This window comes from Astyanax mexicanus, chromosome 9 (assembly GCF_023375975.1).
Source record: "Astyanax mexicanus isolate ESR-SI-001 chromosome 9, AstMex3_surface, whole genome shotgun sequence".
NCBI classification, from domain to species: Eukaryota; Metazoa; Chordata; class Actinopteri; order Characiformes; family Acestrorhamphidae; genus Astyanax; species Astyanax mexicanus.
The window spans coordinates 36,348,571-36,362,731 of NC_064416.1; the positions used below are offsets into that span (position 1 = coordinate 36,348,571).

The following is a 14,161-nucleotide window of genomic DNA, read 5'->3' on the forward strand; positions in this document are numbered from 1 at the left end:
AGTGCGGGATTAAGCTAAATAAAGGGAAATAACAGCCCTGGTTTCTGAATGTTCTGGGGTATATTTTAGTAGCAGTATTTTACTAGACTACATTCTCCTTATTAAAGTAGGCTAAGTATCCTTTTTAACTCAAAGGCTGTTTTTGTTTGGAATTAGAGCACCGCGGTATGCTGCAAAAACCCTAATTGGTCACTTGCGCTATGGCGCTCCAAACGGAAGTGAGTTTACACAGAAGTGTCTAAACCGGAAATGCAGACCCTGATAACGAGAGAAAGGCCTATTTATAACAGAATACTGGCTATAGCATTTACCTGGACTTTTATTATAAAATTCAAACCCTGTGTAAGCGAAAGGAAACTGATTTGAAAGTAAAATTGTGTTTTAATATTTTTTTCTAAGACCTATGAGATGAATTGATTACTTGTAAGTAAATGTAAGAGAATATAAAGAGAAATTCATAACCTCATGCAAATAAACCAAAATGTCAATAATTACCACATTCTTTCCTGTGCTTAATACTTATTGTGTTTTATTGCTTCATTAATGACTGTTTCTTATATTCTAAATGCAGATGAGCTAAAATGGCTGGAGAATATCCTACTTCACGAATAGATGATGCAGGTGAGTCCTTTTTCAACTTAAAATGTATTTTGCTTGTATGTGATTTATTATAGCATTTATCATTAAAAAAAGAGTAAATCTATTTATTTTTGGTACATATCACACATGCATGGTTATGATTCATGGTACAAGATCTCTAAAACTGATTTACTTGATAACACTGAGGGATTGTACAGTAAAAAAACTGCACCAAATAGCACAGCTAAGGCAAACAGTACACAATCTCAGCTCTCTGGGATGTGTTCAGTATAAAGGTCTCATTATTATAAAGTTCTTTGTGTACAGTCTGTTCTCCTATTTGGCCATCATGTTCTTCTTTGTGTTCCTCTCTGGTCTGAGTAAGATAATGTAACACTTTGGGGCAAAGATGCACAGTAGAAGCCCGTAACTGGAGGCCAGGATAGCAAAGACCTCCACAGCCACAGTGTACTTCCCTGGAGAGCTGACGTATGCCGGCACAAATGCAATCCACACAGCACAGAAGATCAGCATGCTGAAGGTGATGAATTTGGCCTCATTAAAATTGTCTGGAAGTTTTCTTGCGAAAAAGGCCAGCAGAAAGCAGACGGCTGCCAGCAGGCCGATGTAGCCCAGAACCAGGGAGAAGCCCACCACAGAACCCACCGCACAGAGCTCTACTACCCGAGCTCCAAGCTCACCTCCTGCAGTTTCTGTGGGTAGAGGTGGTGCCAGTGCCAGCCACAGCACACAGATCCCCACCTGCACCATCGTACAGAAGAAGATACCTGCTCTCTGCTGAAGAGGACCAAAGTACTTCATTAAGTTTGATCCAGGCAGAGTTGCTCTGAATGCAACCAGAACCACCACGGTCTTACTGAGCACACAGGCCAGACACACCACAAAACTGATCCCAAACAGAGTATGACGCAGCATGCAGGACCAAGGAGCTGGACGGCCAATGAAAGCCAGAGCACACAGGAAGCAGAGTTTGAGTGAGAGCAGCAGCAGGAAGCTCAGCTCTGAGTTATTGGCGCGGACCAGGGGTGTATCTCGATGACGGAAGAAAGCGGCAAAGACTGTACCAGTAAGTGCTGCCCCAGCAACAGACAGCACAGCGAGGATAATGCCCATGTTATCCTGAAAGGACAGAAATTCCACTGTCATTGGGATGCATTCTGTCTGACCAGTGTTGGGCCAAAACCGCTTTGGGCATTTGATGCACTCTGTAGAATCTGTGAAAAAAACATGGTAAGGAAAAATACATTTAATTAATGGTGTTTAGTGCCTGTATTCTTTAATTAAATAGTATTTTCTTTACACATTAAAATTCATTAAAATATATATCTATTCAACTCTGGTAACAATGTGTAGTACCAAAGAGAAGGCTCAGATATGAAAATAAATGTATGTATTCAGGATGGATGTAAAGTACCAGTAGTATTGCTGATCTCTCCTGCTGCACAATGAATACAGTCAAAGCAGCAGATCGGCTTCCCCTTCTGCACAGCCTTCCTGGTGCCCGGGGGACAGCTCTCACTGCACACAGATACTGGCACCTGTACATGAGAAGAAAATTTCTGTTTTAAAAAATGTTAAAGTGAAGGAGAAAAGACCCTTCCTTTGCCTTAAATAAACATTTAAACATTTAAATAAACATAAAAAATGCTTGTACACAGGCTCATAGCATACTTTTCTCACACTTGGTCTTGGTGTGAGACTGTAGAAGAAAATGGTTAATGGGTCAAAGATGAGATTTTAACTTTTTAGAGTCCTTATTTGATATGGTGAAATAAATGCATATTCCAGCAGATGTGTTTTTTTTTTATATTAATATTATTCAAGACACTTTCAGTCCCCATTTTTGCAGTTTTCAGTTGTCATTCAGTACAACGTTAATAAAGACCTGGATTTTGAAATGAAATCAAGTTATTGCCACGGGGGACCCCTTAACACACACACACAAGCAAAGAGTATTTTAGCGTTATTTGATAAAAATGTATTTTTACTGACATAGTACATTAAAGAACAAAAATGAATGTCATTCAGTACAACACAGAAATAGTAAGTTATTTTTATATACATGGTTAAAGTAACAACAGTAACACATTTTTTCTGTTTTTATTTTTATCTGTTGTAAGAGATATACTAAACTTATACATTTTAAATGGCTAAATAAGTTGTGTGTATATTTTTCATTAATTCGTGTCAACAACATAAAAATAAGCAAAATGCTGAAAATAAAATACATGCATTTTTACCTTGTGATCCCAGCCACCTCCCCAGAACACTTTACTGAGGTCTAACTGAAAGTCTTCCCCAGGTCCTCTCGCTGTGTCAAACTGCCCCACTTTGACAAACTCTGTTTTATTTTCTGATCCTGTGTGCCAGTTAATGATGTCGTATGAAGCAGTTGGGTCCCCGTTCTGGTCAAAATGTACTGGCTCACCCACTGGTGTTGTGAACTGTACTGCCTTTATGTAGTGTAGTAGCTGACAACAAAATAACATCTTCAAACAACTTATAATGTTACACAGTGTAATCTAAAACCAGAGTAAAGCCCTACACAAATAAAATGATCCTATCATTGTTTATAATGTACAATGTAGTTTCTTATTACCTGATTGGGTCTAACTGGTTTGATATCAGGACATTCTCCATTCTCTAAAAGCCCTTTGCCAGGCTGACAGTCCAGCATGTCCTGAATTGCATTGGCAATAGCATATACAGCCTTATAAACATTATACATTACGTCAAAGTAGGCATCTCCCTGCTCTTCCACTTTCTCAAAACCTGTACACTGTGGACGTGGTGATCCAGATTGGGTTTCCTCCCCAAATCTGCAACCAAACACCTCCTCCCAAACATTTTGTACAAGTTGCTCCTTTAAGTGCTCCTCTGGGCTAAGTGATGTTAGATAGGAGCTCAAACCCTGGATATCCACTCTCTGCAGGGCAAAACCAAGGGTGCCTACCAAAAAGAGGCCGCTCCATGCAGAATAGTAGCTGGAAGTGCTCCAGGCTTCAGTTGCAATCCACTGCTTGTGAGTCACATTCTGTCTCACTGCTTCTCTCAGCAAAACCTCTATATCAGGACTGATGGCAAAGGTCACCACCACATGGGCACTGGAGCTCTGTATTCTTTGCACAATTCGATTAATCCTGCTCTGTGCATGAGATTTTGGGATGACCTCCATATAGTCCACACACACGCTTGATCCTTGCAGTTCCTGTACCAACAGTTGAACACCACTTTTTCCATAAGCATCATCTCCATATACAACCCCCACCCAGGACCATTCCATCAAGCGGAGGAGGCGAGCTATTGCTTTTGCCTGGAAAGCATCACTTGGAACAGTACGCATGAAAGTGGGGTACTTGGTACGGTCACTGAGACATGCACAGGAAGCAAAGTAACTAACCTGGAGGCAAGGAGCAACAGAAAATAAAATTCCATCAGTTAGAATGCATATCTTTCATTTTGGATTGAGTATATATCTGATTATGTCATAACGTAACAGCAGTGTAGTGGAACTAAACCAGTAAAGCTTACCATGGGGATGCCAAAAACACCAAGTGTATCTGCCAGCACGATTGAGGCAGATGAGCGAGCATCACCAATAATGACAGGCACAGTGGGAGCCCTGGTACACTCTTCTCCAGACACTACCTCCTCTTTCCCCGTCACCAGTGACAATGCAGCATTCAATGTACTGCCCTCACTCAGACAAGTATCTACAGCCAGATAGCCCAGTGTAAGATTGGGCAACAGGGCTGGGTCTCGGTTGATTTCCTCCACTGTGAAGATCATTGTCTGAAGCCAGCGATACGAGCGCAGTTCAACACTGGAGAGAGAGAGAGAGAGAGAGAGAGAGAGAGAGAGAGAGAGAGAGAGAGAGAGAGAGAGAGAGAGAGAATTGTTAGGAATATGAATGGTTTGGACTAAACTGAAATAAGAATCCAATTATTTAAAATAAATACAGTGTGTTTCTGTAAAATACCTTCACCAGACAGGTCAAAATACTTTTAAATGAAGATTTTCTAAAACATTTTGCCAGAGTGAAAAAAGTCATGGTATACTCACCTTTGGCAACGGCCCGCTGCTGCTCTTTGAGTAAATATTTGATTAGGCTCAGGAGCCTGAGTATGAACAGGAAATAGGCCTCCAATAATAACGTCTCCATCTTTATACAGGCTTCCTGGCACGGACCTGCTCTGCAGAGTACAGGACAGTCCCAGATAGTGCACCCATACTGGATTAACCAGGAGCATCAGCATCCATAGCCAAGCATCTGCTGCCATCCCCTAACAAGAAATGGACAGCAGTCGTGAGTGAAATGAAAAGGAATGTGAGGCCTCACATATGCAGAGAAAGAGAGGAGGATCCTGTTTAATAGAGGTAAATTTGCCCAGGGCAAAAGTCATTAGGGGTAATTGTGGCACCTTCAGGTGGATCAAAGTAATTTTCCAGCCCACAAATAACAACAAAAACTGTTATTTTCTGTGATGATTTTTTATACAGGAGTGAGTGAACATAAAACTTGTATTAACAGCGTCTGAAAAAGCATAAGTTCTTGAGTGTATAGAGTTTTACACAAATATTTGGGTTGGTTAAAGGTTATGTAAAGGTTAACTACAAACTCATCAGTGTGGCTTATGCAAGGTTTGGAAACTTTAAGAAAGGCATTAGTTTCGTTTGATTTATTTGACATAGTAGGTGAGTTTGTGCAGGTCAGTTGTATACATAGACATTGCATAAACATTTTGGTATACTCACCAGTTCTGCTGGGTTTTATTTCTCTTCCAGTATGGATTTTTTATGTACCGCCAGACCGTAACATAGCTGAAAAAAACTGTTTTTTAACAGGCACCAAATTATATAATATTGCTAGAAGCACCGCAGAGCACAGCAAAAGAGCATACTGGGAACAGTTTGCTAGCTATTGTTATATAGGTTAGCATAACACACTTTAGTTAGTTAGTCTGTTAGCTAGCAGCTGGGAGAAGCTCTGCTGCTTTTTTGTGGACCTGGCTTCGCTTGTTTGGTCAAGTGGGAAAGATGGACTCAATTATATTATATGTATATTAAAAACACACTTTCACTGACTGGAGTGAGGGCACTGTATTAAGCTCACCACTGTGGAGTGTGTGCATAAATGCTCGTCTGGCACTGGCCTGCATGGAGAAAAATCATCTTCATGCAGAAAAATGCAGAAGAGAACTGCACAGTTGATCCAGTCAGTCGAATAACGAGCACAAACAAATAGGTAGGATAAGAAAACAATCTGTTCCCCTATCTTACCAAGCACTTTTTAATTGGGTTTTTTTGAAGTGTGAAATGTGATTAAGAAACTGATGCTCAGAACTGTGGAGTTGGAGGATTTGGAAGACCCATATATAATTGGCAAGAACCTGCATAAAAGTTTAGCTGAATCAGGAACGTTTGACCCTCACCAGTGACCTCATCATAAAACTTAATGTTGAAGGTATGCTACAAAATATCTAGAGAAGCTAGTTGAGTTATTGCATGGGTGGACGTAGACCTGTTACATTATTGATGGATCATACAATATACAGGCATGAATTTTTACTGATTTCAGTATTTCTCTTGTGCTAGTCAGGCAATTGCATTCTTGTAAAAGAGCCAGTGTGTCAGCTTGTTTAAAAAAAAAGTTTTTATTTTTGTTTGTTTATTATATTTAACCTTTTTTATATTCTAATTCCACTATCTGAATATTCTTAATAACAGTTAATTGCTTCATAAAAGTGTACAATTAAAATATTTTGCAATTATCAAGGCATAAAGACATTTATCACTAGTATTGTCCAATATAAGCATTCAACATCATGACAGGGGAAAATGGATTACAGAAAATACAAGCTTCTGTAATGGGCCTTAGAGTCTTAATAAGTAGACCTTCAAGAAAAAAGAATAGGAAGATATTAAAACCACAAAAACCACAAAAACTGAAAATTTTTAAAGTCTCGAATTTTTGTCCAGACCACACTCATGATTTGGATTTTTCTTTACCACTGTGCATAAAGATTTGGTGAAAATCTGTTTTTAATATTTGATTAGATATAGTGACCGTGATTACTATTTTCTTAGTCAAAAAGATATCATATCATTTGATAAAACCTTTGTATAAAACTGTATTTCATTCAAACCATCAGTTCATAACTTACGATTTACATAACCAACACTGATTAGCTTTTACATATGTTTTTCAGTAATAGCACTCCTTGATCTCTTGAATCTATGGGGAACAATTACATTTTCAATAAATAACTACTATGACATCAGGATAATTGCTCTGTTTCCCAGCCGTGGAGACTGCAAAGCCTGGGTAAACTCCTGGGAGGATTCAGACTGTACTCACTCTATTGCCTGGAGCAAAGCAAAACAATGTAAAGATGCATTGTGTATGGCCATTCTACTCAAAAATATTCCTAAAAAACCCACAGGTTATGGCTTCTTTATTGCCATGGAACTCTGAAATTGAACCTGAAATGATTTTCTTCAGTTTTTTTCTTTAACATCAACTTTTTATACTCCTTTAAACTGTGAATGAGCAGTAAAACTTAGTCTAATGGCAGGGGCTCATATATTATATTTAAGTTATAAAACTGAATGTCTTTTTACTCTCAAGTCAAGTCTGTCCTGCAGATGGCAGTATAAGCTTGGCTTTGAACCAGCTGCTCATCCAAAATCTGAATCTGATTATAATTATATATTATAAGTCTGTATGAGGGTACCCTTCGGACCTCCGTTTTTAAAACCCAGCCTCTTTATTTACATGTACTTTACATGTAACAAGTTTTATTTCATGTATATAAATTGGTTTTATACAATAATTAAAACAATTGTACAAACAGGTTTTCTTTTTTTTTTGCTCCCATAGAGGGCATTTTGGGGAATAGAGACATTAGAGCAATAACTTATGTTTACTATTTTATGTATATTCTCCCTCAGCACTTGTATGGTTTAAGGTTAATGAGACATATTTGTGTGAGTAGGCTCAAAGTCGTTTTATATTTCTTCATAGCAAGCTGTAATGCACGGCATGCAGAGACCATGCCATGTTCCCTAGATAATACGATTTTTTATTATATTAACAGCATATTGATCTCTTAATCTAAAAGTGTTGTATTTAGAATGAGGGTGAATTGGAGAATTTGTCATTTTAAAGCATTTCCTACAGCAGTAGCATGCACAGATATGCCCACTGAATCATTCTTCATTTAAAAAGCTACAAACTTTTCAGTCTAGCGTGCCAGCTATAGGGATTTCATTGAACGAAAACCTGCTCACCAGGTTGCTGATTATCATATTATGCACTGACACCCAGTACATTAACCCTCTTTATTCATCTCTACCGTACCTTCAAGACATTGATATGTGGAGCTGCTTGTGTTAGAAAGGGCCAGTGTGACAAAAAACATACAACATGCTCAGATGTTTTAAAAGAAAAAATGTGCAGACAGGTTAAAGTGAAAGCAAAATGTTTATTCACTTTGTTTATAAAGATATCAAGACATTTTGTTAGAAATATAGGATTTTGTGTATATTTATACATTGGCTACATACATATATTGTTATATTATAGCCAGATTGACTGGATCTGATCTGACCTTTTCATGGTTGTAGACCTCTTGGACCAGAACTGAGGAACTGCACTAAAGGAACAAAATAGAGGAGCAATACATATTTGTAGGTTTTAATGTACCTTTTCTTATACAGATAAATGTTAGTAACATGAAGGACACTTTAGTAACATTAAGGACATTAAGGAAACTCTCACTTACTACTATGTAACTAAGACAAAGGTTTTTTTTTCTTAATTTGTATTTATTATTTGGCTATCATGTTCTTCTTTGTGTTCCTCTCTGGTCTGAGTAAGATAATGTAACACTTTGGGGCAAAGATGCACAGTAGAAGGCCGTAACTTGAGGCCAAGATGGCAAAGACCTCCACAGCCACAGTGTACTTCCCTGGAGAGCTGACGTATGCTGGAACAAAGGTGATCCACACAGCACAGAAGATCAGCATGCTGAAGGTGATGAATTTGGCCTCATTAAAATTGTCTGGAAGCTTCCGAGCAAAAAAGGCCAGCAGAAAGCAGATGGAAGCCAACAGTCCGATGTAGCCCAGCACCAGGGAGAAGCCCACCACAGAGCCCACCGCACAGAGCTCTACCACCCGAGCTCCAAGCTCACCTCCTGCAGTTTCTGTGGGTAGAGGTGGTGCCAGTGCCAGCCACAGCACACAGATCCCCACCTGCACCATCGTACAGAAGAAGATACCTGCTCTCTGCTGAAGAGGACCAAAGTACTTCATTAAGTTTGATCCAGGCAGAGTTGCTCTGAATGCAACCAGAACCACCACGGTCTTACTGAGCACACAGGCCAGACACACCACAAAACTGATCCCAAACAGAGTATGACGCAGCATGCAGGACCAAGGAGCTGGACGGCCAATGAAAGCCAGAGCACACAGGAAGCAGAGTTTGAGTGAGAGCAGCAGCAGGAAGCTCAGCTCTGAGTTATTGGCGCGGACCAGTGGTGTATCTCGATGACGGAAGAAGGCAGTGAGGACTGTTCCAGTAAGTGCTGCCCCAGCAACAGACAGTGCAGCGAGGATGATGCCCATGTCGTCTTGAAAAGACAGGAACTCCTCTGCCATTGGGATGCATTCTGTCCGATCTGTGTTGGACCAGAACCTCTGTGGGCATTTTATACACTCTGTGGAGCCTAGAGGGAAAAAAATGAAAAACATTAGGGAGGTATTTAACATTTCTGCTGTGAAGAGGCAGTTTTGAAATTTGAAATTACTGGGATTAGTTTCAAATTCCATATTTTGATTTTTTTCCTAACCATGTAATTTTTAAAGATTTTTTAAAAATGTAATATCATAGATTGTATATCCATTTAATACAATTAAGGGAATGACATGGGTTAGCCTGCGGTTGGAGGAATCATTTTAGAATGGGTCACAATGCCAGCAGTTGGTTAGATTAATTTTCTTAACATTTAAAAGTAAATATTTTAACCAAAAAAACATGCATTTGTTCATCAGTATGTGAAAAGTATGTTTAGCTACATAAAAACATTTATTGTTTTTAATTTACTTACTTTTTAACATTGTTTTAATTCATTGCCTCACAGGAGCATTAAGCAATTAAACCTCTTTTGTTAGGGGAATAATGATAAAGTTTTTAATAAAATATTAAAACACAGTGTTACATAGAGGAAGAAGTGATACCAGAACAAACTCAGTATTTTTAGAATTGAACAATTAAGAGCTTTGTGAAACAGTACCAGTAGTATTGCTGATCTCTCCCGCTGCACAGTGAATACAGTCAAAGCAGCAGATCGGCTTTCCTTTCTGCACAGCCTTCCTGGTGCCTGGGGGACAGCTCTCACTGCACACAGACACTGGTACCTGTACATGAGAGAGGTCCACATTTTGATCAACTTCGCTGAAATGAATATATATCCTTTTGTTTCACTGCATTTTGTTCTACATTTTACATTTAACTACTCATCTCCTTATTTGACTATATTCTTCCACACACTGTGAATTTACTGGATATATGATGTTCATTGCTTTATCTTTACATATTATTATTAATGGACAGCTATCAAAGCATTTTATTGCTTGTCCTACTCTGTATTAGCAGGGAAAAGTAATTGAGCCATTCTTACACACATACATTAATACATGTTTGTAGTATCATTTTGCTGCACTCAGTTGTTACTATAAGAAACTGCTCACTGATTTAGTTCCTTAAGCTGTTGATATGTCATCTCCCAAAACCATTCCACTCCCTCTTTATAAAAGAGTAAGCAATATTTAGAAGATAATGTCCGAGACAGATTCATGCAAAGCATTCTTACCTTGTTACCCCAACCTCCTCCCCAGATCACGTTCTGGAGGTCCAGTTGAAAGTCTTTATCTGGTTTCCTTGAGGAATCAAAATTGCCAACATTGGCAATCTTCACTTTTCCATCAGGCCCTATTTGCCAGTTAACAATGTCATATGAGCCAGTTGGATCCCCATTTTTGTCAAAATAGACAAGTTCACCTGTTGTTGTTGTGAACTTTACTGCTTTAAGGTAGTGCAGAAGCTGTCAACAAAAAAGTTTATTTAAATTTATTCTATAGACATGTACTTTTAAGACATATATTTTCATAAATTTAGACTACTTATAGTTGTATTTTAGATGGAAGAAGAATAAGCCTTGTATGTGTGTCAGTCTAACTTTCTTTGTACCTGTTCAGGAATGATTGGTTTTATCTCAGGACACTTTCCATTCTTAAATGGCCCTTTTCCCGGCTCACAGTCCAACATGTCTTGAATAGCGTGTGCAACAGCATACACAGCCTTATAAACATTATACATGCCATCAAACTCAGCTGTCTGTACTTGGTCTGTTATCAAGTTTGAGCACTGTGGTTTTAAAAGTCCTGACTGGCTATCTGTGGTAAATTTGCAACCAAATGCCTCCTCCCAAACATTCTGTTCCAGCTTCTCTGTTGGGTAGTTCTCTGTGCTGAGATTAGTCACATAAGAATTAAGACCTTGGACTTCAACACTTCTTATGGCGATTCCAATAGTGCCCACTAATGAGATGCCACACCATGCAGTAAAGTCTGCTGCTGTGCTCCATGACGTAGGGGCAATCCACTGCTTGTCTGTGACATTTCTTCTTACTACTTCTCTCAGCAGTGCCTCTGCATCTGCAGTAATGGCAAATATCGCCACCACCTGAGCTTTGGAGCTCTGTACCCGCTCTACAATTTGCCTGATCTTGCTCAGCGTGTGGGATTTGGGGATAACCTCCATGTAGGCCATGCACACATCTGAACCTTCCACTTCATTCATTAACAGCTGCACGCTGCTTTCCCCATAGGCATCATCTCCGTAGATAACCCCCACCCAGGACCAGCCCATCAGACGCAGCAGGCGGGCAACGACTTTAGCCTGGAAAGCATTACTGGGTACAGTGCGCAGGAAAGTGGGGAACCTTTTTCTGTCACTGAGACATGCACAGGAGGCATAGTAGCTGACCTGGAGACAAAGAGAACAGAAAACAAAAGCAGAGAGCTAGAAATGACATTGAATCAGTCAGAAATCTTTTTTTACTGTAACATAAAAAAATAGTACTGTTTTATAATCTAATTATATTAAACATATGTGAAATTATATTGATAAATGTAAGTACTAAAACACTGTAGTGGTGAATATTTTTTAATTTTGCCATTTACCATGGGGATGCCAAATACACCTAGTGTATCTGCCAGCACGATTGAGGCAGATGAGCGAGCATCACCAATAATGACAGGCACAGTGGGAGCCCTGGTACACTCTTCTCCAGACACAACCTCATCTTGCCCCGTCACCAGTGACAATGCAGCATTCAATGTACTGCCCTCACTCAGACAAGTGTCTGCAGCCAGATAGCCCAGTGTAAGATTGGGCAACAGGGCTGAGTCTCGGTTGATTTCCTCCACTGTGAAGATCATTGTTTGAAGCCAGCGATATGAGCGCAGGTTGACACTAAAACAGAGAGAGATTTTTGCTTGACTAAATGGGTGTGTTTTTTTTGATAAACATAAAATTCATAAAACAACAAATTCCTAAATTCTTGCCTGTTAAAAAAATGTATACTTACCTTTGACATTGATCTGCTGGTGCTCTTTGTGTGAATGTCTGATAAGGTTCAGGGGGTTTAAAATGAATGGGAAATAGCCCTCCAATGATCACATCTCCCTCTTTATACATGCTTCCTGATATAGACCTGCTCTGCAGAGTGCAAGACAGTCCCAAATAATGCTCCCAAACTGACACAACCAGGAATCCCAGTGTCCATAGCCATGCATCCACTGCCATCCCCTAACAAGAAATGGATAGCGATAGTGAAGGAACAGAAACGTAAGGCCTCACATATGCATAGAGAGAGCAAGAGGAGGATCCTCTTTAATAGAGGTAAATTTGCCCAGAGCAAAATCATTTTGTCTAATTGGGACAATTCCAAGTGGATCTAGAATAATTTTCTAGTCCACAATTTAAAAATAAATAAATGTGTGTTTAACTTTCTACAGGAGTGTGTGGCCCCAAGTGGTCCCTAAAAATAGACCACACCAATCTGTGCAAACAAGATAACTTCAGACAAATCTCACAACCCTTATTGTATTGTGTCAGTTCATTCTCTGATGTCCAAATGCTCTAAAGGTTACAAGTTGGAAACTCTGAAATAGACACTGGAATTTATTTCTTCACCTAAAAAATGCATTGTTTTTGTGTTCTGTAGTCATTTCACAAAATTACTGTCATATGTTTAATGTATGTTGCATTTGTTCACAGAAGTTGTTATCAGAAGTGACTTGACTTGAGACTGGAACATCATTACATATATTAGGCCCTCTTGAGCTCCAGCAGCAGTTGTTTTTTCTTTATAGAGATAAAGTATTACAGGGACACTATCATAGTCAAATATCCCTATCCACTACACTGTAAAAAAAAACACGTAAAATTTACGGTAAAATACTGGCAGCTGTGGTTGCCAGAATTTCACCGTAAAAAAAAACGGTTACCAAGAATTATACTGTAATATCTTATACATTGCAACCGTTTATTTTACGGTAAAATTCTGGCAACCACAGCTGCCAGTATTTCACCGTAAAATAAACGGTTTCACATGTATAAGTTATTACGGTATAATTCTTGTCAACCGTAAATTTCATATTCACACACCGTTTTGTTTACAATATATTGTTGTGAAAAAAAATATATTACACTGTAAAAAGCCTATAGTATTTACAGTAAAATAAACGGTTGCAATGTATAAGATATTACAGTATAATTCTTGGCAACCGTTTTTTTTACGGTGAAATTCTGGCAACCACAGCTGCCAGTATTTCACCGTAAAATAAACGGTTGCACATGTATAAGTTATTACGGTATAATTCTTGTCAACCGTAAATTTCATATTCACACACCGTTTTGTTTACAATATATTGTTGTGAAAAAAAATATATTACACTGTAAAAAGCCTATAGTATTTACAGTAAAATAAACGGTTGCAATGTATAAGATATTACAGTATAATTCTTGGCAACCGTTTTTTTTACGGTGAAATTCTGGCAACCACAGCTGCCAGTATTTCACCGTAAAATAAACGGTTGCACATGTATAAGTTATTACGGTATAATTCTTGTCAACCGTAAATTTCATATTCCCACACCGTTTTGTTTACAATATATTGTTGTGGAAAAAAATATATTACACTGTAAAAAGCCTATAGTATTTACAGTAAAATAAACGGTTGCAATGTATAAGATATTACAGTATAATTCTTGGCAACCGTTTTTTTTACGGTGAAATTCTGGCAACCACAGCTGCCAGTATTTCACCGTAAAATAAACGGTTGCACATGTATAAGTTATTACGGTATAATTCTTGGCAACCGTAAATTTCACATTCATGAACTATTTTGTTTACAATATATTTTTGTGAATAAAAGTATATTACACTGTAAAAAGCCTATAGTATTTACAGTAAAATAAATGTGATTGTCAG

At 38.6% G+C, this 14,161-nt stretch overlaps 2 protein-coding genes across 2 annotated transcripts; both read right to left on the minus strand.

Annotated features, from left to right (window-relative positions):
- Positions 1-533: 533 nt before the first annotated feature.
- Positions 534-4,929, minus strand: LOC103046178 (extracellular calcium-sensing receptor-like). Its single transcript, XM_022679798.2, has 6 exons — positions 4,663-4,929; positions 4,132-4,423; positions 3,200-4,000; positions 2,841-3,071; positions 2,015-2,138; positions 534-1,814 (listed from the first exon to the last, which is right to left on the minus strand). The coding sequence occupies exons 1-6, from the start codon at positions 4,878-4,880 to the stop codon at positions 916-918; spliced, it is 2,565 nt and encodes an 854-aa protein (XP_022535519.2). The 5' UTR covers positions 4,881-4,929; the 3' UTR covers positions 534-915.
- Positions 4,930-8,059: 3,130 nt separating this feature from the next.
- Positions 8,060-12,528, minus strand: LOC111194788 (extracellular calcium-sensing receptor-like). The gene is made up of 6 exons (XM_049483640.1): positions 12,255-12,528; positions 11,848-12,139; positions 10,853-11,650; positions 10,476-10,706; positions 9,897-10,020; positions 8,060-9,329 (listed from the first exon to the last, which is right to left on the minus strand). Exons 1-6 carry the CDS (start codon positions 12,470-12,472, stop codon positions 8,431-8,433), a joined length of 2,562 nt encoding a protein of 853 aa, XP_049339597.1. The 5' UTR covers positions 12,473-12,528; the 3' UTR covers positions 8,060-8,430.
- Positions 12,529-14,161: the final 1,633 nt, after the last annotated feature.

Coding starts and splice junctions, on each gene's coding strand:
- LOC103046178 (XM_022679798.2), bottom strand. CDS start 4,880: ATGGCAGCAGATGCTTGGCTATGGATGCTGATGCTCCTGGTTAATCCA. Junction 2,139..2,840: donor GAGGTGGCTGGGATCACAAG/GTAAAAATGCAT, acceptor TCTCATGTACAG/GTGCCAGTATCTGTGTGCAG. Junction 1,815..2,014: donor AGAGATCAGCAATACTACTG/GTACTTTACATC, acceptor TTTTTTTCACAG/ATTCTACAGAGTGCATCAAA.
- LOC111194788 (XM_049483640.1), bottom strand. CDS start 12,472: ATGGCAGTGGATGCATGGCTATGGACACTGGGATTCCTGGTTGTGTCA. Junction 11,651..11,847: donor GTGTATTTGGCATCCCCATG/GTAAATGGCAAA, acceptor CTTTGTCTCCAG/GTCAGCTACTATGCCTCCTG. Junction 10,021..10,475: donor GAGGAGGTTGGGGTAACAAG/GTAAGAATGCTT, acceptor TCTCATGTACAG/GTACCAGTGTCTGTGTGCAG.